Source organism: Dipodomys merriami, unplaced genomic scaffold, assembly GCF_024711535.1.
Source record: "Dipodomys merriami isolate MVZ:Mamm:240054 unplaced genomic scaffold, mDipMer1.0.p SCAF_1, whole genome shotgun sequence".
Classification (NCBI taxonomy): domain Eukaryota; kingdom Metazoa; phylum Chordata; class Mammalia; order Rodentia; family Heteromyidae; genus Dipodomys; species Dipodomys merriami.
The window spans coordinates 57,459,064-57,483,879 of NW_027202270.1; the positions used below are offsets into that span (position 1 = coordinate 57,459,064).

The following is a 24,816-nucleotide window of genomic DNA, read 5'->3' on the forward strand; positions in this document are numbered from 1 at the left end:
TCTAGACTTTTAGAGATTTAAAATACCCTGTGCTTCGACCCATACACGTCATGCAAAACTCATTGGGACTGGCTGCACGAGTTCTGGGACCTTTCTTGGGGCCTTTATACAATTCCCTGCTCCATTGGAATAGCAAAGTGGGCCTCTTGTCTTTCAACAACAACAACAAAGAATAGTGCTAACGTTTAAGATTCCTGAGTTTTGCTTTTGTTTTTCCTTGAGAACTTGATGCTACAACATCAGCTGCACCAGTGCGAGGCTGGATGTGGGGAGGCGGAAAAGACAGGGGTGTCTTAATGAACATGGGAGGTGCACTGGGTGCGCTTGGCTAAACTCCTCGCCACTCGCAAGTGCCGACCAGCCATCTACAGCCCCAAGGGACGGGTGTGGGGATCCAGGGTTCGGGGCGGGATGGATGGACTGAGGTTGGCCGGGCTCGCGGCGCTCCTCCGGGGCTGGGATTCCCGGGTGAGCGGAGGGGGAGCGCCGAGGGGGGAGGCCGGGCAGAGGGAGGCTCGGAGGCGGGCGGGGGGGTTTATTGTTTCCTTCGCCCTCCTCCTCCTCCCGCGCCCGGCCCGGCGTCACTGGAAAGCCGCCCGAGCCTCCCGGCGGCGGGTTATTTATAGGGCGTGCTGCGCGCGCGTCACGGAGCCCGGCCCGGCTGACGCGCTTGGCCGCGGGGCCGAGTCCGCGGGGCTGCGCGCCGGGCGGCGGCGACAATGGGCTTCTGTGTTAGCAGCTGCGGCCGCCGCCAGGGGCCGGGGGAGGGGGGCGGGCGGTCGCTGCCTGACCCCCCTCGCTCTTGGCCACGACCCCCCGAAAGGTAACCGGCCTCTTCCGTCCCCCGGCCGGGCCCCGCGGACTCACCCCCCCCCACTCCACCCAGTCCCCCATCCTCTTTTATTTTCTCTGTAAGTTCCTCTGGCCCCAGCCTCTGCTTCCCCATTCCCGCGCTTCCCTCGCTACCCTTTCACCCCCAGTGTGAAAAAGAGGGCGATCTACCCAGCCAGGGGGCGACCACTTTGCGCGCCCCGGGGAGCGGGACCCGCACGGGGCGCGCCCAGCGGGGGATACGGTGACCGAGGGGCCGGGAGCGCCAGGCAGGTAACGTATCCTAGATCGAGAGTCGGGGGGGTGCTTTGTTTGGGGCCAGGGCGGGTGAGGACGCCTGGGCAGCCCTTCGGGGTCTCCTCTGCCCCCACCCCCAACTCCTCCGTCCTGTCCCCGCGCGCTGGAAGCCAATCTGGTTTTGTAGCGCCCAGAGCGAAAGAAACTTCTGCGTGACTGAGTAGATAAGGCTCCTCCCGAGAGATCCCCCAAATAGAGACTCCCCCAGGCCGCCCCTCTCCCTCCTTCCGCCCCTCCCCATCCACTCCCTCCTCTCTCTGCCTCCCCCCCCCCATCCCCACTCTGGGGAGCGGCCCTCCGCCCCGCTCTCCCCATCCTCCCCACCTTCCCGCCACCTCCGGGGGGTTCCACCCCCGGTGGAAGCCCCCGCCCGGCGAAAGGAGGGGCTAGCAAGAATTGTAGGGACTTCCTGGGACGGGGAGACCCGGCTCTGAACCACCCCCTTTCCGCTGCCGAGAGCCGGGGAGGCTGGCTCTGGGGGCCCCTGGCACGTGGCAGGGCAGACAGGCAGAGTACTTGCTGAGCCTTCTAGGAAATTGCAATCGATTTGTACTGCACTTTCGCTAATTGGGAGTTCAAAATTAAACTTTAATAAAGCATTTGTGTCGTCTCGTCTAATTGTGAAAGCTTCCATTCGTCCTGGTAGATAGACTCCTAAGTCTCAAGTTAATGGCGTTAAGCTAGATTTCCTCCCCCAAGTACAATTCCGTCAGCCGTCGTCGGCGCAGCTGGATTTCCGTAAGGTACAGATGTTGCTAATGGCAGCTTAAGCACGGATGGGCAGATAGCATACGGAATGCAACATGTTGCCATATGGTTCCTTTAGCCTTTCACCCCCAGGGATATCAATCACATATATTCTGGGAGGAACTTAATGACTCTCTGAACAGCAAAATGAATTACCTGGTACAATTTATATCCCTTGACCTGATACGTTATAACAACAGGAAGATAGCATCTCACAATTTCTGTGGTATAAATTGAGTTACGGAGCTACATTTCAAATTCTTTAACACCTATGTGTCGTTTGAGGAGCCCTGTCAAATCAGCCTGACTGTAAAGTCTGTTTGCATTGCCTTCCTCCTACCCCTTCCAACAGCCAACATGCAATATTTATGAAGTTTAACAAAGCTGTTGTCTTGGAAATTGCCAATCAACTGACTAATCGATGAGGTATGGAAAACGAGAACTGCCTTTCAGAGGTAGTTAATGAAAGTTAGCGATCTTTAGGAACACCATACTTTTAAACGTAGAAAAATCAACAGACGCCTAGGGAAAAATAGTTTTTTCAGGAGTTGTTTCAGTATAACGCCTAAATCCACTAAAAAGGTTAACTCTTCCTAAACTTTGGAAATGAGCTTAAGGAAAATCGTTCTAAGAAATATGACATCCAGGAAACCTTAAGGACTTTCTCAGTAATTCAGTTTCTATCCATCACAACCATGCATTTACTGTGAATCTTAACCAGAGTTTTGCCTGTGATGGTACTTGTAGGTAGTTATTTCCTGAAGTTGTTGCTTGGGTCCTATTAGAATGATCTAGAATGTTTCCCAAGTCTTATTTTTAAATATTCTGGCCCGTAATAAAATATTTTAGTTGATTCCCTCTAACCTCATATTATAAACATTACTATTTTTTAACCGTATCTCTTAATTTTTATTCGACAATTCAGATCATAATAAAGATATAAACTTAAGGGCACAAAAGTAAAATAATATTTTCTTAAAAAGCATGTTTACTTTTTACATATTAAGGTTATCTCTGAGCCAGAGGTAAGCCACTGCTGTCTATAACTTCTAAAAATTAGTTTACTTAGTATATAGAGGGAGATTTTTATTGTTACATTTCTACACATTTACAATATGTTCCAGTCAGTCTCACTTTTTCCCAAACTACTATTTAAAAAAAAATTTGTCTTCAACAATATGTAAGTGGCATGAATTCATGTGAACCAATAGATTACAGACTAGAAAAATACATAAAGTAGACATGAACAGTCTAAAAGTGTATTTCCTTTTAGTCATACACATTTAAATACTTTAATGTTTTGAAGGTTTATATATCATGTCTTTTCAGAATGCTTTTGAAATGACAAGATATTCCTCTCCTCCCCCTTTGTAATGGCTGGTGATCTGTTACCTACCACTCAAATTGTTTTATTGTAATTATTACAAGTAAGATACTTTGTGTGTGTGTATAGTCAAAATTCTCATATAGACCAACTTAAGATATACCTATGTTATGACCAGCTCTTTCTGGGGTTGTTTTAGGTAATCCTTTAGGATCTGAGGCTTTATTTTGTCCTGCAGCATTCATACTGCATGAGTTTTAACCAAGATCAGGTGTGAGCTCGTCAATAATCTCCATGACTTGTGAATAGTCAGCCAGGATGTTCTCTAGTCATTCACACAGAACTTGCCTTATAAAGCTGTTATTGTCATGTGCAGATACTGCATGCAGCCTTTTGTCAAGCACAAGGATTATTAACGTGCTCTTCCTTTAAAAGCCAACCCAAAAGTCCTGCTGTGCTTCATTTCAGAATTCAGGTCCATTAGTACATCGAATGCCAAGTAGCACTGTTGGCTATTTCTCAAGTTGCATCATTACATATGTTTCATAGATGATTTCAGACCCCTTGTACACATAAAGTATATATGTTGGTATATCAAGTGGCAACACAGCCAAGACATGTACCTTACAAGATAACTTTTAAAAAAAGACAAGATTTAATGGATGGGCATTCTTGCTCAAAATTATGTGACTGGCTGCTAAAGAGAACCCCATAGGCTGAAAGTGCTAGAATTGTTACTATGAGGGAATAACTTTGGATTTTTTTAAGAAAGCAACTCTACCTGCTTCTTTCATTATTGACCTTCCATATTGCTCATCAGAGAATCCGAATAAGAAAACTTTTGAAAGCATGTTTGTGTGGGCCAAGGAGATTTTTTTTGTTTTTAAACCAGTGTTTCTGTTGCTTGCTGGTTGAGGGCCTGTCTTGAGCTGTCATGTGGGTTCTTACTGAAAATGATAAATAAAAAAACACCTAGGAATACATATAGTTCCCCCATCTTTAGTAATTTTAATTGTGTCATAATCCTATCTGGTTTCTTATTTTTACAATTCTGTAATGTGTATGCTAGGCTAGATTGTTTTTCTCAAGGCAGCATGGGACAAGTCATGGATAGTCACTAGGCCTCTAATAGATGGTTCCATTCAAGTGAATAGGGTTGAGGGGACCCACAGGGAAGGGGTAGGCCTATTGCACTTGCCCTGTTTGTTTTCCAAATTCACAACCCATGTTGTTGCAGTGAAAACTTGTTTCTCTCTTTTGTAAGCATTTCATTTGAGAAATTTTTTTAAACTGTCAATCTGTAAATATTTAACCAGCCAAGCAGGAAACTGTCTTTTATTCTCAGCTATATGCATCTTTGTTTTATCTTGGTTAGTGTGATTGCCATGTAAATACTACATAAAATTTTGACTTTGGTTGTCCATACTTTTTGACTGAAGATTGACAGGGGCTCTTTAATTAATCTGTTCTCTTTCATAGTCTGTATTCAGATATTGAAATACAGTATTTTTACACATTTATAAGATTGTGTTTGCATTTATTTAATTTATGTTTCTTTTTTTAAAGCATGTAGCCTTGAATGTTTGTTCTACTTTTTTTTTCACATCATTACTCTGGTACTGCTTGATGTAACTTGATTAGCTCCCTCCCCAGTCATGATTGGTAATTAAAATAGGCATTAAAATTAGTCACTTAGCAATTTTGCTGTTCAATTGGCAATTAAATTACTTAATTGCAATTAAAGTCCTAATTTTAATTGGCAAAATGATAGATGTAGATTTAAGATAATATGTATAAATACTTTAATAAGTGTCTATATAAGGATTACTTAATTACTCAACTTCAAGTTTATGCTGTTAACTTTAGAACTTTTAAGTGAGCAATGAAATTTATATTACATCTATTCAAAGGATATGGTAATTAGATTTATTACTTATCACTATAAGGGCCCTTGCTATAAGTTACTTTTGTAGTGTTAAAATTGTAAGCTCTGTAATTATAAATTATGATGAGGAAAAGGGCATACATGTCTTTGTTTTAATATGTCAGTCCTTTATTTTCCTTTTTCATTAAAGTGAGAAATGCTTATCCACCAAGTGGTTTGAGATAGAAAAATTAAAAATGCTTTTTCAAATCATTAAAAGTAGAACAAAACGAGCCTGCTGTGATTTACATATGGGAACTGCAAAGTATTTACATTTTATCTATTTAAATGCAGTTATAATACTGTTGGTGTTATTAATGTTATTAGCTACTACTAGAATTTAAGTGTATTTGATATGAATGCATAGCTACTTATTTTCAGAAACGTTAAAATGTGTTTAAGACATACTCTATTTTAATGTCTCCCATGATTACTAAAATTAGCAATGAAATTTAAAACCAAAGTTATCCTTCTTTACCTAATGAATAAGAATTGTTACTTTAGCAGACATTAAGTAGTTATATTTTTAAAGTAAATATTTAGGCGCTAGCCACCATGAGTGTGAGTCAAGTATTACAGAAAAGATGAAAGATTATTATGCAAAATACTTTTTTGAGTGGCATGAGGCTTTACCATATGTTCAGTTTTATAATTTTAATTTGTAAGTAGATACTTTTAGAAAAAAAGTGCTGTTTACTTCTGTACATCTTAACACATTTCTAGAACTGAGTTGTGAATCAAACTAAGAACATTTTGAAGTCCATGCGTTAGAGAGTTTTTAGTGGAAAAAAATGGACTGAGTAAAAGCCATAACTACCCCAAATTAGACTATCAAGGAAGCATTTATTTGACTTGTTCTCTATGCATTCTGAGGGAAGGGAATGATTTAGTTTTAATTGTTAACAAGTTAATATTAACTGAATCATACCCTACCAATGCAAATCAAATTGCAAAAGCCAAACAACCACAAAGAAAATCAGTATTAAAATTTAGATTGCATTTTGAGAAATGGATTTTATTTTTTAAGTGACAATTTCTTTCTTCTAGCACTGATATAACTCTGCCTGGATGGCAATGAATGCTGTGAATGAAAGTTTGTTCAAATGTAATTTAAGATGCATATTTTACTTTGATATTTACAATAAGTGCCACTAAGCAATTTTTAAATGAAATACCTTAAAGATACCTCTGCTCCTAAGGTATTATAGGTATCACTGTGCCTGTATTGTAATGTCTACTCTGAATTCATTTGAAGAGTATAGTGAAATAAATCCCTAGAGGCTTCCTTCCCATGCATTAAAATAGAAAATCCTATGGGATTACATCCATGTTTGCCTTCTAAATTATACCAAAAGCTCAATTTTATTAAGTATAATCTGCTTATCTATGCATAAAATAAAATACTTGGGTTTAGATGTGATGTGTGTATTTATATTGATTTTAATGAAAGTACATTTTCTATACATGTGCCAATATGTTCTACTTAATATGTGTTAATATCATAAAAGATAATATGGCTACATTACCTTCCTAAATGTTTTTAGAGGTCATACAATTGCACTTCTTAATAGTAAGAATATATAATTTAGTAGAATTCCAAAGACGAGCTCCTTGTAGACTTTTGCTCCCACATAGTTTAAATTGTCAAGAAAATAGACCTTTATTGTGGGGGTAACTTTACATGTTTATACATGGCAATAATGTAAAGTTATATCAGATGCTGGGTCCTGAAAAAACCATTATTGTCATTTTAATTGAGTTACAAAATGCTTTATTTGAACTAGTTCTGTGTAAGAATGCAGAAGGGTTGCAGTCATGTAAATGCAGAATTTCCGTTTCTTTTAGCCTAAAGCATCGTTTTAACGTTTTTCTGAAAGGTTGTTCAGTTCTACATTTTGATTCCATTATATGTGTAATTAAACCTCTATGCACAAAAGCATTCTCTTATATACTAGCAAATACACCCACAGGAATCCTCTTCTAAACTGTAATTTATTTAAACATGTAATCATAGGATTTTAAAACATGCTTTCATTTTTTCCAAACTATATGCCAGTTCGAACTGCTTGGTGATAAAATGAGGGATTTTATTACCCTCTTGGTTCCTCTCTTGCTTTCCCCTCCCCACACGCCCCACCCCCTCCCCCCTGCCGTGACCTAACAGTAACTTAAACACCGGCAGGAGGAAATAAAGAAAAATCTATTGTGAACCCAATCCCACATGTCGAACTGTTTCCCTTTCGGAGAAAATAGAAAAGAATGAAAGATTTGTCGTTTATGAATCACAGCAGAATATGAATATTTGGGCCTGCAACATTCTCTCCTTCAGCTTAGCCTAAATAGTAAATAGCTAATTTGTGTGTGTGTGTGTGTGTGTGTGTGTGTGTGTGTGTGTGTGTGTGTGTGCGCGCGCGCGCGCGCGCACACGTGAGAGAAATTCTCTCCACTACTGTGGAGCCAGGCCCCCTACTGACGGATCAGTCAATTACAGACTGGCGGTGTCCAGAGACTTGGACGCTTCAGATTCTAGTGGGGATAAACAGCAGTTTGAGATTTAGAGCATGGCCCTTTTTTTTTTTTTTTTTTTTTTTTTACAATTTCTGATCGGTGTGTTGCACCCCCTTTATCTGAACCCTACCCCAGACTCCAACCCAAGAAGTAGTTCATGCAAGAACTAGTTTAAACAAGTTCATTACTCGTACATCCGGTGTATTTTCCTAAGAAAGAGTAATGCTTCCCAGGAACCAGGGTAAGAAGGTGAAGAGAGGCAAAACGTACAGATGGAAAGCAAAAGAAAATCCCCCTCCTCTCATTTTAATGTGATACGTAATAACTCCATTTCCACTAGCTGCTGTGAAAACTGCCTCTGGCTATTGGATGCATTAAGACTTGGGCAAAGATTCTTAAGCAAGAAGCCACACCCTACAGGTTGTTGCTGTTAGTGAAGAAGGGAAAAAGCCATCGTAATACAGTCTCCATGTACCTTACATTCAGAACTCTGGGACACTTTACTTCTCTTTGGTAGGGGAATGTTCATACTGTTCTCAGACTCCAGCCTGAATGGAATGCGTTTTTACTGGGAAAGCTAGAGGCAGAACCCTGTTTCTACTTAGATGTGAACGCTTGTGTTTGCAGGCTTGTGGTTACAACCTTCAAGTTTTCTCAGCCCTGGCTCTCCTAGAACTGTATTAAAAAATAATATCTGCCACCCCAGCGTGGCCAATCTTCAGTTTCCGACTGTCTGAAAATAGCTGTTGGGAACCTGGCCCACCGCGGGGATAAAGGAGAGCTCCCCCTGGCCTCGCCCCGCTCGCGCGCGCGGAAGGGGAAGGGAACCCGGGAGGGCGCCTCTGAGCTGGAGTTGCTGCTATTTTGGGCCCAGCCGGGCCGGTGCGTCAATGCCGGCGCCCCTGCGTCACCGCCACCCCCACCCCCTTCCTTCTCCACTGCTCTCCCAACTCTCACTTTTTCCCTTTCGTTCGCGTGGAAGCGCTTCTGCCCACGGGGCGCTGACGCTACCGAGCTCAAACTAATAAACTAGTCTTCACCCTTCCCTCCCTTCTCGTCCCCCCTACTCACACACCCTCCCCCGCCACGACAACACCGCCCCCGACACACTTCCTGGTTTTATTTTGCTCGCGCCCACTCACTCGGGCACTGCTGGGCTGTGGCGGCCGCTGCGCGCACGGCTGCTGGCCACATCTGGGGGAAACTTAAGGTGGCCACAAAGCTTTTCCCCCACCCCCGCCCCGAGGCGGCCGTGCCGAAGAGCCCGAGGCTTCTCTAGGTAGCCGCAGGGCATCTAGTGGCGAAGCCTCTCCCGCCCTGGCCAAGGCGCAGTGTTGGAATACGGAGCCCCGGAGCCCCGAGACTTCTCAGATCCTTTTGACCCGAGCTGAGATCACCCAGAGGGGGGCGAGTTGCTAAGGGGCCCGGCAGCTTGGAAGTCAGCCACGCGGAAGGAGGAGGGGGTGGATGGACCGCTTTCTGCAGGCACAAGAGGAAAGGGGGGGGGGGCGCTCAACTCTTTCTCTCCCTCCCTCCCTCCCAGCCTTTTCCAGCCCTGTCCCGTGGCGGCCCGGGGACCTGGAGAAGAGCTCGCCCGGCAGAGAAGCTTAGCGTTTCCTTTGCTGGAAACGGCTTTGCGCCTCCGGCAGGGCTGGCGGATGGTCTGGCAGAGCCGAGTGAGCGGAGACACGGAGGAACGCGGAGCGGGGCGCGCGCCCGCAGCCCAGCCGGACTCCCCCTCCTCTCCAGCAAGGGCGCACACCTCACGTTTTGCCGAGACCCTCTCTCCGGTCCCCCCCCCCCCCCAACTCCCCTCCGCTGGTCTCGTATTTTCCCCTCGGTAGCGTCTATGGGCTAGAATAGCTCTTGTGTAGCAGAGGAAAGTCCGTTCATTCCCCCCCCAAACTCGGGCTTAGAGGGCACTGGGGAAGGGCGCGGAGGGGGAGAGCGGGCGGGAGGTGGGGGGCGAGCACCTTTCTGCATGCAGAAGGCGCACCTGTTGCCTAGCGGGTGGCGGCATTGTCTGCAGGAGAAAAGCAGGCAGGCCTCTTCTGAGTTCTGGAGTCCCAGAAACGTTCCGTCACTGTCTACTTGCTCCCTTCCTCAGCCTTCTACGTGTCCTCTTTCGAGCGTGGGCACTGCGAGAAAAGAAGGGGAAAGAAAAAAACCCGGCCCCATTATAACACGGACAGTGTGTGGTGGTGGCGGCGGCGGGGGGGGGAGGGGGGCAGGAAGAATAGAAAAAAGAGAAAAGGGGTTGCACCAGGCTATGGAAATCCCATCTAACTGCTGGGGTCTTCTGAGCATCTTGTGTCGTGGGACATCAGTATGCACTTCCGCTAAGGCGTGTGTGTGTGTGTGAGAGAGAGACAAGGGTGGGTGGATGATCTTAAGGTGCTGCTAGGCATCCCCTGCGGCTCCAGGTGCGGGCTACCTGGCCCACGCCCTCCGTCCCTTCCGCTCCGGCTTTTGTTGCACCTTCCACCCACCCCCACGTGCCAGTGGCGGAGAGGCGGTGAGGGTTGGGCGTTGGGGCGAGGGGGGGGAGAGTAAAGTGCAGCGGGCCCACCGCCCTCGAAGACCTAGGGATGGAGAGATCACACTTCTTTCGGAAAGAAAAAAAAAATAAAAGCACCCATGCCAGCTACCAAGGTGAACCCAGAACGGTTCCCACCTTAAAATCAGCCCTGCTCGTGACGTCAGGTCGGAAATATACCAAAGCGAGCGGCGGCCAGGAGTCCGGCGAGTGCGGCGGCGCGGCGATTGGGCGGCGGGCCGCTGACGCGCGCTGACGCGCACACTTTAGGTGCATGTTGGCAGCGGCAGCGCGAGCCACATAAACAAAGGCACATTGGCGGCCAGGGCCAGTCCGCCCGACGGATCCGCGCACGGCTCCGCGGTCCTTCCAGCCTGCCCAGCCGGCTGCCTCTCTCGGCTCCTACCCCGCTCTCGGCGACGCAGCTCCCCCCGCACCAGGGCTGGCCCACCCACTTCCCCGGACCCCGGGCTCCCGGAGGAAAGAACACTTCAGCAGAGTTGAATGAATGAAGGGAGACGCGGAGAACTCCTAAGTGAGTAGGTGCAGATCGTGCAGCTTGCGTTCTTTTTTATTCTTTTTGCACGTCTCCTTTTTTGCCCCCATCCATGGGGAACAGCTTCTCTTGAAGTGGGCACCAGAGACTAGGAGCGCGAGTGGGGCTTGAGAATGGGGAGTGGGCGCGCGCGCAGTTAGTGACCGGGCGCATTTGATCGTACTCCAGTTTTGGCATTGTGGGGGAGATGGCTCCCAGCAGAGGTTTCCGGCTTCTCATTGGGGGACTTGGAAAGGAGATTCCGTAGTTTGGGAAACTGTGGACTTGTCCGCGGAAATGTGCGCAAAGTTTGCTCTTGGTGTGGAATTGCTTGTGGCCTGTGGGCACCGAGATTCCAAGTCCCGACTATGGGAGGGAAGCTGTTCGTAAAACAACAGGGAGAAAGTTTCTTCAGTTTATGCGTTGCTTGGGAACTGTGTCGCTTCGGCTGACCAGCATGCGGATGTTTCCCCGGGTATTGTTGAGTAAGGGTGGTGGAGTACTGTCCTGTTACTAAGTTGCCTGAAATTTCTGGTTTTGACATGCTGTCCGTGGTGTGTGTGTGTGTGTGTGTGTGTGTGAGAGAGAGAGAGAGAGAGAGAGAGAGAGAGAGAGAGAGAGAGAGAGAGAGAGAGAGAGAGAGAGAGAGAGAGAGAGAGAGAGAGAGAGAGAGAGAGAGAGAGAGAGAATATGAACACGTAAAGACTACAGTTATGAAACTGAGAAAGTACCAGGGAGCTAATATCCAGCACCAGCACAGGCATATTTCCAAAGGCTGTGGGGGAAGGGGGATGTCAAGTCTTCTTTCTAATTTTCTCTGCTTAACCTTCTTCTCTCCGCCTTCCCACCCCCTTGAAGCAAGAATATGGGAGAAGGGAGAAAAAGCACAAGAAGGAGTAGATGTTAGGCTTGCTTTATCATTAGCAATAAGATTGCCTATGCTGGGGAATTCCTTCCAAGTGAGAACAACTGAGAATTTCTAGGACACAAGAATGCCTTGTTCTTTCAAATAGACAGATTGTGACAGGCATTATAGAGAAGGTGTTCAACTTGCTGTGTTGGAAAGCACTTTTAACATTGGTGACAATACTGTACAAGCAGTTTTCCCCTTCCTCAACAATTGACCTAAGATGCTCCTGGAAAAGTAGGCGCCCTTTCACCAGCCCTTGGCAATTAAAGATGTTGAAAGCTCAGTTTTCTGGAGAAGGAGAGCACCAACTCACTAGTATCTTCCATCTCAGTGTGGTGTCAAAAGAAATTAAGAACCCCAGGTTCTTCCACTCTTAATTGGCTTCATGGTTACCTAGGCCTTGCCAACATTTTATAAGGGGAGGGGGGAAGGTATCTGTTTTCTCAATTTATGCTCTTGACTTCTGCTAACTTTCTTCCCCTTTCCAAAAAGAAAAGTCCATTTGACCACAAGGGGAAAACATGTGGAGGTTTTAGTGTTGTACTTTCTCTTAAGCTCCAGTTTTCACATTCACATTCAAAATAAAGTAGAAATGACTCCCCCTCCCACTAACACTCTAGCAAAGGAGCCAATTCATTAGATCTTAAGTTTAAAGTGAGTTCATGAAATCTTTGCTTCATGATGCCTTCTCTAGAGGGATTTGCACAGGGCAATGGATGATTTTTATCTGTTGTTTCTATGGCATGTCTTTTCACACTTTTAAAACTGCTGCACACTCATTTCCAAAAGGCCTGCCCAGCCAAATTTCTGTCCGAAAGACACCCTGACACTTCCTGTGTCTGTATTTCAGGGAGGAGATCTAACTGGCTGGACTCCCCACAGCTTTTCTAAAAATCTTGGAAACTTTATCCTTCATTGAATTACGACACTGTCCACCTTAAATTTCCTCGAAAACGCCAGTAACTCGGCTGAAGGTTAGTGAACTTTCTTTCATTCATTACCTTCCACGACTTCCCTAAATATCCAGACGAGGGGCAACGTGATCCACCCAGGCCAACCCTGTCACTTCAGGCTTACAGGACAACTTTCTCATTATGCAATTCAACTTCATTTTGGGGTTGCGGTTTCTAGAAAGCTTGGTGGTATCCGAGCTTCAGAGAAGTGGCTCGTCCAAGGGGAATCGGCTGTAAAAAGGTGTGAGGGCTGGGGAGGGGGGCGGTTACCCGGGGCTGTAGACCCTCAATAGCTTTCAAGCTCTGGGTCATTATCTGATCGGACATTTCAGTCATCAGTCATTGCGCTAGTTGCTCCGCAGCTCCCCACCATTCTCCCTTCCTGTCGCGCACCCTACCCTCTCTGTGACCGCCACGGGCTGCCGGTGTAGCCCCAGGTGTACCCGAGCCCGGGAGAAAGTGTTCAGTTGACCAGGCTGAGTGTATATCACCCTGTTTCATTTCCAGCCATGCCTTGTGTTCAGGCGCAGTATGGGTCCTCGCCTCAAGGAGCCAGCCCCGCTTCTCAGAGCTACAGTTACCACTCTTCGGGAGAATACAGCTCCGATTTCTTAACTCCAGAGTTTGTCAAGTTTAGCATGGACCTCACCAACACTGAAATCACTGCCACCACTTCTCTCCCCAGCTTCAGTACCTTTATGGACAACTACAGCACAGGCTACGACGTCAAGCCACCTTGCTTGTACCAAATGCCCCTGTCCGGACAGCAGTCCTCCATTAAGGTAGAAGATATTCCGATGCACAACTACCAGCAACACAGCCACCTGCCCCCTCAGTCCGAGGAGATGATGCCGCACTCCGGGTCGGTTTACTACAAGCCCTCCTCACCCCCGACACCCACCACCCCGGGCTTCCAGGTGCAGCACAGCCCCATGTGGGATGATCCAGGCTCTCTTCACAACTTCCACCAGAACTACGTGGCCACTACGCACATGATCGAGCAGAGGAAAACGCCGGTTTCCCGCCTCTCACTCTTCTCCTTTAAGCAGTCGCCCCCTGGCACTCCTGTGTCTAGCTGCCAGATGCGCTTCGACGGGCCCCTGCACGTGCCCATGAACCCAGAACCCGCGGGCAGCCACCACGTCGTGGATGGGCAGACTTTCGCTGTGCCCAACCCCATTCGCAAGCCCGCGTCCATGGGCTTCCCGGGGCTGCAGATCGGGCACGCGTCGCAGCTGCTCGACACGCAGGTGCCCTCACCGCCGTCCCGGGGCTCCCCTTCCAACGAGGGGCTGTGTGCCGTGTGCGGTGACAACGCAGCCTGCCAGCACTATGGTGTGCGCACTTGTGAAGGCTGCAAAGGTTTCTTTAAGGTGAGCACGGGTGGGGAGCAGCGGTGGCAGGTAGGGGAACCTTCTCCACCCCCATCCCACCCCCTCAGCTCCCGGCACCCTGGAGTCTGCACACGCCTAACAGCCCGCAGCCCAGCCTCACCTCGCCCCCCGACCGCCCAAGTCCCCCCCCCCCCCGGGTCAGCCCAGGGTGTCTGTCCTGCAGCCTCCTAAAGGGCTTCGGAGGGGGCATCGGGGTGTCTGAGCAAAGAAATCCGGAGGACTGGGAGACAGGAGGTCGCATTTCCCCAGCAGTAGCCGACCCGGCGGCCCCCCGCCCAAAGTTGTTGAAGGCAGAGTTGGAAGAGGGTGATTTGCATGTGCTAGGAGCTGTCTTCCCTGTTCAGATTGAAATTGGCTAGGACAGAGAACCGTGTCTGAGCTAACCAAGTGGAACAGAATTCCCTATGGTCAAATTAAGTGATCTCTTTATTTCGCCATCCTGATTGAATAATCTTATCATTTTAAATAGAGAAGGTCTCCAAGGAATGTAAATAATATGAATGCCCACGGATTTGTATTTACTGAGCGTCTCCTTCTCCTTCTCTTGGCATATAAAACACAGCAAGGAGCGGCAAGGTTAGCTCAAATGTTAACGCTATCAATTTTCTTCTGTTAAATGCCCTGGGGGAGGAAAAAAAGAAAAAGAAATAGGAAGGAAAAGAAAAAGGAAAAAAAATAAAAAAAAAGAGAATTGTGTGTTTGTGTGTGTTTGTGGGGAGGGGAGTGTAGATTCAAGCCTCTGGGTCTAGTCCGGGTTGCTGGACTTTTAAGGAAGAAAATAATCATTTTCGGCCTACATTGTCTCCTTTTGCAGCGCACGGTGCAAAAGAACGCGAAATACGTGTGCTTAGCAAATAAAAACTGCCCAGTGGATAAACGGCGCCGGAATCGTTGTCAGTACTGCCGATTTCAGAAGTGCCTGGCTGTTGGGATGGTCAAAGAAGGTAGGTCGGGGCAAGCCACGGTTCCTCCTCAGTCTTTGCCCTGGAAAACCCACTGGCTATTTGTACCCCAAACCCAATTTCCCGGAGACCGGTGTGTATCGGGTCCCCCCATCCGGGTCTGGCCCCCCACCAGCTATTTGGTCAACCCCCTCCTCCCCCTCCAGCCCCACATCCTCGGAAAGCCGACCAGGCCCTGGTCGCCTTTAACTCCGCGACTCAGCCGGAGGAAGACATAAAATAACCCCCATCTTTAATACTTCTCTTCAGTAAAGGCTTTACGAGCAGAAGGGCTCTGAGCCGCCCGCGCCCGGCCCTGGCTCCCCACGGCGGCGACCTTCCCGGGGGAGGAACGCAGGCCGCAGCTGGACCCCGAGCTCCCAGGAGCGGTGCTAACTGGCCTGTTCCCTTTGCAGTGGTTCGCACGGACAGTTTAAAAGGCCGGAGAGGTCGTTTACCCTCGAAACCGAAGAGCCCACAGGACCCCTCTCCCCCCTCACCTCCGGTGAGTCTGATCAGTGCCCTCGTCAGGGCCCATGTCGACTCCAACCCGGCTATGACCAGCCTGGACTATTCCAGGGTAAGAAGCTGGTGGGGGGTATCATGTGGATAAACCAAGAGATGGGCAGGATCCCTCCCCACACCCAGCACCAGCCCCTAGACCCAAGGGGTACCGGAGGCAAGCCAGGCTATAGGTCTCACAGCTCTGGGCAGTGCCACGGGACACGGACAGGAAGTGTAAGCTCCACGTTTAGACCCCGGGGTAAGGCTGAGGAAGGAGGAAGGAGGCATGCCAGAGCAGTAGAATCTCTGGGAATGTATCCCAATGCCTCATAGGACAAAACCGGAGGCTGAGCAAAATCTTCTCCTTTCCAACTTTGCTCCCCACCCTCCTCAGAGTACTTGTAGTCCTTACCCTCCTGCCACTGTGCAAGGTGAAGGGTATGGGGACCTGCCTGGGGCCAGGGAACGAAGAGAGAAGGGTAAGGAATGGCGACATGGGTTGTTGATCTAGTGGTCAAATTCCTCTTTTGCTCCAGCTGTGAAAAAAATATGCAAGCTTTAATTGGAGGAAGTATGTTGGGCAAACCTAGAAGCGACTGCAATATTATTAAGCTTTACAAAGGCCACCTCAGCACAAGATCCACTCTGGGACTAGTCTGAATACTAACATGCCAATTGTTTTGTGGAGATAAGAATGAACGTTTCCCAGGGCTGGATGGCATAGTATTTAGTCTGTATGGAAATGGTAATTTACATATTTAAAGCAGCGACCTCATAGCACCGTCCCTAATTGAATTAATTGCCCCGGAACATCTAATTTCCTTACTGGTCAGAGAGAGGTTTAATTGTTATAAAAACCTGGCTCCCCTACTAGAAACGGGGTTAGCAATTTCACGGGTTATATATTTTAGAGAACCTCATTAAGTGCTTTTTAAAATGAAATTCCAGTTCCAGGCGAACCCTGACTATCAGATGAGTGGAGATGACACCCAGCATATACAGCAATTCTATGATCTCCTGACTGGCTCCATGGAGATCATCAGGGGCTGGGCAGAGAAGATCCCTGGCTTTGCTGATTTGCCCAAAGCTGACCAGGACCTGCTTTTTGAATCAGCTTTCTTAGAACTGTTTGTCCTGCGATTAGCTTACAGGTAATAAGGGAAGGAAGCAATTCCGGGAGGCTGGGGAAGGTATTAAGAAAGTAAAGGAATAGAGAAGGTGGCAGCGGTGGTGGTGGTGATGGGGGAACCTGCAACACACACACACACACACACACACACACACACACACACACACACACACACACACACACACACAAGGGAGAAGAGAAGGAGTGTGTGTATTCCAGAAGCCTTGGATGAATGGAATGCAGGTGGGATAGAGGGTGTTCTTGATTGTTATGAAATTAAAGCCTTTCAAGGTCCACTGGTCTACATTTTATTAACTCTTCAGTAATTAGGTGCCTCTTAAATCCCTCATTTATTGCTCTTCAAGTAATTAGTTGTTTAGCTTTTCTCTCTCTCTTTTTCTCCCCTCTCTCTTTGGTATTAATTGCAGGTCCAACCCAGTGGAGGGTAAACTCATCTTTTGCAATGGGGTGGTCTTGCACAGGTTGCAATGCGTGCGTGGCTTTGGGGAATGGATTGATTCCATTGTTGAATTCTCCTCCAACTTGCAGAATATGAACATCGACATTTCTGCCTTCTCCTGCATTGCTGCCCTGGCTATGGTCACAGGTCAGTATTACAGGTGCATGGCACTTCCCTACCAGAACTGCCCAGGGGATTGGTTCTGGCTCTCCCTTGTCACAGACCCTCCTGTCATTTTGCTAATGCCTTGTGCGCTTTTCTTTTGTTTCTGATTATGTTTTCTGCAGAGAGACATGGGCTCAAGGAACCCAAGAGAGTGGAAGAGCTGCAAAACAAAATTGTAAATTGTCTTAAAGACCACGTGACTTTCAATAATGGGGGCTTGAACCGCCCCAACTATCTGTCCAAACTGTTGGGGAAGCTTCCAGAACTCCGTACCCTTTGCACACAGGGGCTACAGCGCATTTTCTACCTGAAATTGGAAGACTTGGTACCACCTCCAGCAATAATTGACAAACTTTTCCTGGACACTTTACCTTTCTAAGATCTTCTCTCATGCACTTCAAAGGAACTGGAAAAGAAAACTCTAAAAACAAAAACAAAAAGAAACAAACAAACAAACAAAAAACCGGTCCAGAAGGGGGGGGCTAGTCACATGGGCAGAGATAGCCCCCTGAGCTGTCTCAGCGTGTTGTTTCCTCTTTCTGTAAAATCCCAGACCCCTGTTCCCTAAAGAAAACAAACAAACAAACAAACAAAAACTGTTGCTATTTCCTAACCTGCAGGCAGAACCTGAAAGGGCATTTTGGCTCCGGGGAATCCTGGATTTAGAACATGGACTACACACAAAACAGTGGTATAAACTTTTTATTATCAGTTAAAAATCAGTTGATTGTTCAGAAGGAAGATTGCTAATGTATGCTGGGAAATGTCTGGCCATGCTTGGTTGTTGCAGTTGACAAATGTAACATATGCACACATACACATACATACACACAGTCTTAAGGGGACGTACAAGTATTGCCCTTAACACGACTTCAAAGTTTTCTGCTGTACAGAAAGCTGTAATATATAGTAAAACTAAATGTTGCGTGGGTGGCATGAGTTGAAGAAGGCAAAGGCTTGTAAATTTACCCAATGCAGTTTGGCTTTTTAAATTATTTTGTGCCTATTTATGAATAAATATTACAAATTCTAAAAAAATAAGTGTGTTTGCAAAAAATAAATAAATAAAAAGGGACAAGCATGTTGATTTTAGGCTGAAAATGTTATAGGCACTTGCTACTTCAGTAATGTCTATATTATATAAATAGTATTTCAGACACTATGTAGTCTGTTAGATTTTATAAAGATTGGTAGTTATCTGAGCTTAAACATTTTCTCAATTGTAAAATAGGTGGGCACAAGTATTAATACATCAGAAAATCCTGAGAAAAGGGACACATAGTGTTTGTAACACCGTCCGACATTCCTTGTTTGTAAGTGTTGTATGTATCGTTGATGTTGATAAAAGAAAGTTTATATCTTGATTATTTTGTTGTCTAAAGCTAAACAGAACTTGCATGCAGCAGCTTTTGACTGTTTCCAGAGTGCTTATAATATACATAACTCCCTGGAAATTACTGAGCACTTTGAATTTTGTTGTTGTTTTTTAATGTCTAAAATTGTCAGTTAATATATTATTTTATGTTTGAATAAGAATTTTAATATTGCCATATCCTGTAGTATTTTTCTTTGTATATTTCTAGTATGGCACATGACATGAGTCACTGCCTTTTTTTCTATGGTGTTTGACAGGTAGAGATGCTGATTTTTTTTCCCGATAAATTCTTTCTTTGAGAAAGACAATTTTAATGTTTACAACAATAAACCATGTAAATCAACAGAACTTTGTCTTCTTCCTGGGTCAGGATAAATATGACTAACAACAATAGGCAGAGTTGGAGGTTGATTTGGGATAAGTCACTTTGTGACATTTCAGTTTCAAACTGACAGTCTAGATCTATTCTGACTAAAGGAACAGGGTAACTGAACTGATTATTTAGAGAATTCAGTATTTTTTCCCCTTAACTAGAATATTCCAGTCTAGCAACTTACATTTATTAGTCAATTTATAACATCTCATTCTTTGAATTTTGTAAGTATAGCCTTCAAAAGACAAGTGTAAGAGACCAAAAAGGTTTTGAACTTCTACAAGTGAGAAATTATTTTAAGTTCTTGTCTTGGGTAGTGTTTGGGAAGTATCTTTTTTTAAGTCTCAAAAGAAAGTCAACTCAGATTTGAAAAGTCTGGTATTTTATCTTTAATTTCCCAATTTCTCTGCATATAATTGCTAAGACAAGTCCTGGTAAAAGAGAGAAGAGATTCAGGTACTTTGAGCCTTGGGTCAGTCTTTGGCATAGAATTCAGTAGAGACATTTATTAAAACTTCTCTTTTTCTACAACAAGTAGTGATGATGTATATTTGTCGGGCCTTGCATCTGGTGTAAGTAAGTTACAAATGCAGGGCCTCTATTTAGCACCAACATTCGGCAAATAAGGGAATTGATAGCTGTTAAGTCGTAGAGTGGATTAAGGAGCTGAACTCCCTCCCAGCCACGTTATTGGTAGGTAAGTGTAGCCTTAGGCTAACCTTCGAATTCACTGAGACCAGGATGATCTCATTGGGTGACCCCGTTGAATTATCGATGGCCTTTGGGTCACTGAAATTTACAAAGAGCATTATTGTTTTTAAAATGCGAGTTAGAACGGTAAATTGCCAGGAGAGTTCTCAGATTGTGGTTTTGCCTTTGCCTTGCCCCCCCTTTCTTTGAAAAAGAATTGTTTTTGAGGGTTGAGAAAAAATAAAAAGACAAAGCAGGTCTCCTTGGTACTTTTAAGGTGATGATGATGATGATGATGATGATGATGATGATGATGATGATGATGATGATGATGATGATGATTTTACCAGACATGTTTTCCTCTGGGAAACTGAAGGGCAAAAGAAGCTGACCATTTACGAGATAGACTAATAACGAAATTGTCCAATTTATTGGCTTTCTTGAAAAGATGCGGCTTGTTGTTTTATTTTATTTTCACATCTCATACCCAGTCAGAGTCATAAACCAGTAAGAAGAAAGAGAAAGCTCTGTAGCAATGATGGGAGTCTGCAGAGGGGTCAATATCATCCATCTCCAGATGTCTGCAGCCCAGGAAACCAGTATGTTTGGACACCAAGTCCTGGAGAGTCGAATCCAGAACCCAACTCTGATACTAGCTATCCCTCACAGAAGCAGAGGTGCCTGGCCCGGAGGCCCATGGGGGTAGTGCACCTCTGGAGAATTTAGAGTGAGAAGAGTGAGGGATGATGTAGTTTCAGGCTTTCAAGTGTCAAGAACCTGCTACTTCCAGTTGTGAAGTTTTTCAGGGGGCAGATGCTTATTCTATTTCAACTCCTAGCCTGCACAGGAGTGGTGAGTTGTGTAAAGACCATCCCTGGCACTTTTCCTGTATCTTTACAGGTTTTAGCATCTGAGAACCTTCCTTGTCAGCCCTAAAAGTAAAGCCCAGGAAAATATGCAGACACATTAGAACGTCAAAGCCAGACATTGCATGGAACTTCTTTAGAAAGATCAAAAGGGATCTCCATGTCACACTTCTCTGTCTCTGGCCTTTTGAGCTTCAACAATGGGAAATGTATTGTTTCAGGCATAGCCAGAGATGGCCCTGAATTTGTGGTGGTGTCCTTAATTCAAAGCACCCATGAGTTAGGCTATTTGCTCCATTCCTCTCTTCTGCTGTCTGGGTAACCCCAGCGTCTTTGGGTCCCATAGGCCTTTCTGGGACAGTCCACTTTTGGGGAAAGACAGTGTGTAAATTGTGTGTGTCTTTGTGTGTGTGAGTGTGTGTGTGTGTGTGTGTTGTGTAAGAGAGAGAATGAGAATATTATGTCTGGATTCTAATACAAGAGATGCACAGTGTCTACTATCCCCGCAATGACAGGCTTATGGAAACCACAACCTGTGTGTGTGTGTGTGTGTGTGTGTGTGTGTGTGTGTGTGTGTGGTTTAGTTTGGGTATCCTCTCCCCTAAAAATATTCTTCACAAATCCTCTAGCCACTAGTTCTTTGAGTAGAGGTCGCTCAAGAAAGACACACAGACATTCTTGCCAATTTCAGAATGTCTGTCCGATGAAGGTTCAGTTTCACAGCCTGGAGCATCTCTTGGCTTTGCCGGTGTCCGTTCGTCACTGCTAATATCCAGTTATCTATCGAATTGTATTTTACATCTAGGCTTCCTCGCTGTAGAAATAAATTGAAGGTTTACGACACAGGTTTGCGAAGGCAAAAGTTTTCTTTCTTCGTAATATTTTGATCACAGACCACTTCCGTAAAGGATGTATTTGCATGTCGCCAGGCCTTCTAGGGAGTAGCAACACCCTAGCACGTCTAGCTGTAGGACTTGAAGAGCATCTTCACGCCACCAGCTCCTGCCTCGTTCCGCGCGCGCACATCCGTTTCTTTTCCTTTCTGCCACGCGGCAGCTCGGAGATGTCTGCGAATTTCAACGCTGAGGGTCTCTCGGGTCCCGCCTAGCCTACCTCGGTGGGAGAAAAGCCTGTCTCGAGACGAATTGCTTCTGAAAGCGCAGCAAAAAAAAGGAAACAGCTTCCCACAAGGATACAGCAGAAGTGAGGGTATCTAGACTCAAAAGATTTCTAAAACTTTATTATTATTGAAACGGTTGAATAGAGATGTAGGAAAAAGTGTCTTTAACATCTTCTCCTTCAAAGGCGGCTGTAAGAATTACTTACCCCCTACTATACACCTGTCTGCAATAGCCCTGGATGTGTGAACTATTAGTTCCTGGGCGCACTGGAGAGTTTTATAAATATAAAGGCATCCAAACTTTTCCAGCACCCCAAAGGCGGAGAGGTGACTTGGTGTTGTGGTTCACCGAGTAGGCACGCTGTTGGGGGTCCCAACCGATTTTCAGTCGTTCCCTCCCCCCCCACCTTTCAGTCACTGCTCTAAAAAAAGGCGCAGCTGGCTGCAACGTGTTCTGCAGAGGTTCTTCCTTAGATGGGTGAATTTGACAGAACTTCACCCAGAGCATTCACGCTTCGCAGGGATGGGCTCGAGACGCTACTTGGTAACTTTATTGATAAACCAAAATATGAATTCCAAGTAGGTCATCATTTTCTTAACTCATTTTTAATAATAAAACAGGCGCATGGAGATCTGCTTTTTACTCTTTTAAATTTGAATAGAAGCCCAAATAGGGTTGTGGTGGCTAGGTATTTTTTACTACCTAAGCTGTGTGTTCTTTGAAGTCATTCTCACTCGGTATGGTATGTTTCCTGAGCACAATGGGGAAGCGGCTGCTGAGTTCACAAAGACTTTCTTCCAAGTTTGTGCTTTTCCTTAGGAAAAATCCTACTTCGGATCAGAGGGCTCTTCCTGGAGCGGCGGGTGAGCTGGGAAGCAGAGCCCCATCCCAATCTTCAGACTCCGGGAGGTGGGTGGCATTCTTGGTCCCTGGGGCTGGGGAGAGAACTCTCGAGAGCCGGGTGCTGACGGTTCACTCCCCTGGCCAAGCCTTCTCAACCGGCCCCCTCTTTTCTGGATTTGGTCCACGGTTGAGACCCTTAAATATCTGAAGTGGACCTATATCCGGGGTCCAGCCCGAGAGAAGGCGGAGGCACAAACGCTGATGCTGGGTTCACTGTGTTTTGGCAGACTGAGTTTGCAGATTACAAGTTTGCACGGGTACTCGGTCGAGGGAGAGAGTTCGGGAGTAACTACTGCAGAATCCGCGTCCCTCTTCCCACCTCCCTCCCCAGCTGCTCCCCGCGCCTTTCCCCGAGGTTCAACCTCCGCTTAGGGCCGACTCAACGACCAGCTCTCTACTAGTTGAGGCTCGGTGAAGTTTGGCACGTCCGAAGCGAGTGGGAGCGGCTAAACGCGCGCTGGGCTTCTCCCAGCACCCAACGATCGGAGGGTCAGGCTCGGGTCTATCCGAGCGTTGATTGGGAGGCGGGAGGGCGCCCTGCAGCACCGCACGGGTGAAAACTGTCCTCGGGGAGTTGGTGGGCCGCACAAAGGGGCGGGGCGGGGTGGAGGCGCTGCGCGCACCCCGGGGAGGTCGAGCGAGGAACCCACACCCCCGAGCCGTGCGCCTGCTCCGCGCGCTCGCCCACGACCCTGTGCGCGGAAGGGAGATGCCGCCGCGCCAGCCCGCTCGGCTTTCGGGTGCAACACGTGCAAGCAGTCTTAGGCCGGGGTGCTGGAGTGATCGGAGGAGACAAGTGGTCAGTAACCAGTTCAGTGCTGCGCGTCCCTCAAGGGACCTGGGGCAGCCGGTACACCTGTCTCCCTTCGGTGGGGCACGTTCCTTCCTCTCTGGCAGAGGCTGCCCGCGAGCGGCTCACTGTCTTCTTCTTGGCTTCGCTGGGCCTGTGTGGTGCACTCAGCTAAACTGGACAAAGCCCTGAGTGGGCTGTTCGGATCTGAGGAGAGATCTGCTTCAACGCGTTACTCCGCGTTTCTTCTTTGTCCAGCTAAGCCATCGAATCGTGGGCTTAGATAATAAAGGAGGATTTCATTCCACTGGTCCTAGCGGCTATATAGTGCCCAGATTTCTGCTACACAGTTCCTTTAGGCAGTGCAATGTAACTGAGAGTCTGTTCTGACTGTGAGAACTTTGCAGGTCGAGAGGGACTTCCGCAAGGCTGGAACCTGCACAGATTGCCCAGCTCTGAAAGTTTGAAAGAGGATAGTTCTGACAACCTCAGATTAAACTGTAACATTGGGAAGAAGGAGGATCCCTTAGCAACAAAGTTTAGGTTGGTCATCCATTTTCCCCCTTTGAAACTGAGGATCCTACAATGTTTCCCGAAGTTATTATATACTGTTTTACATCAGTGAGATATAAGAGTAATAGTATAGAAATGATCAGTGCTTTATATGGTAGGAAAAGGATGGCAAGTCTAAACATTGCTTGACAAAACTTTCCGTGGGCCACAATGTACAACTTATATATGCACACACATATACACACATGTACATGTATACAGACAATACCCATATATACACATATATACATGTACACATATACATATACATACACGTGCATATATATATGAGTAGGTCTTAGGAATAGTTCTAAATTTTGACCAGTAAACAGTTTGGCAGCCACTGTTGATGGACCACACTGTATGGTATGTGATCCAGCTGTCTTTAGTGATGGGAAATGATAAGGAATCTCAGCAGTGTGTTTAGTAACTATTCCCTTTCTTTCATCTGTCTGCTTCAGCATCTCTTTTTCTCTGTTTAGGAACCAACTGATCATCAATCAGGAAAATGGCCTTTAGACAAGCACCTCTTTCGTGTGCCTCAACAACATGTATTTGGAAAGAAAGTGAACAGCAAATATGAAAGCTAGAGAGAAGGTCAAAGGAGGGATGTCTCTGGGTCCTTTCACCTCATGGCAAGCCTGGCCATTCATAGGATGGGGCAAATACAGGGAAGAAACCAAAACCTTTTGTAAGAAATGGGTAAAGGTAGGATGGGTAGTGATAAGCATGCTGTAAATAACCAGGTAAAGGGAGAAGATGAAAAGGCATTTAAGAAGACTTATAAAGTCAAAAAAATTGAAGGCAAAAATATCTAGAAACACAGATGTCAGGGCACCAAAAATAGTATGGATGAGTTTAAAGGGAGAAAAAAAGGTGATATGAATAGAGTGAATAAACAAAGATACATGAAGCGTGTTGGGGCGGGAGAATAGGAGGGCAGATATTAGATGCAAGTTGAGTATAGTAGTCACAGTAGGGACTATTC

At 46.4% G+C, this 24,816-nt stretch overlaps 1 protein-coding gene across 7 annotated transcripts; it reads left to right on the forward strand.

Annotated features, from left to right (window-relative positions):
• Positions 1 to 786: 786 nt before the first annotated feature.
• On the forward strand, positions 787 to 18,199 carry Nr4a2 (nuclear receptor subfamily 4 group A member 2). Of its 7 annotated transcripts, none has more exons than XM_070023012.1 (8): positions 787 to 823; positions 12,463 to 12,586; positions 13,073 to 13,938; positions 14,774 to 14,903; positions 15,317 to 15,480; positions 16,353 to 16,555; positions 16,962 to 17,140; positions 17,281 to 18,199. In XM_070023012.1, the coding sequence occupies exons 3-8, from the start codon at positions 13,075 to 13,077 to the stop codon at positions 17,535 to 17,537; spliced, it is 1,797 nt and encodes a 598-aa protein (XP_069879113.1). In that variant the 5' UTR covers positions 787 to 823; positions 12,463 to 12,586; positions 13,073 to 13,074; the 3' UTR covers positions 17,538 to 18,199. The 7 variants fall into 7 exon arrangements, with proteins under 7 accessions (XP_069879113.1, XP_069879086.1, XP_069879105.1 ...); XM_070022985.1 differs by lacking the exon at positions 787 to 823 and adding an exon at positions 905 to 1,104; XM_070023004.1 differs by lacking the exon at positions 787 to 823 and adding an exon at positions 10,476 to 10,710.
• The last annotated feature ends 6,617 nt before the right edge of the window (positions 18,200 to 24,816 follow it).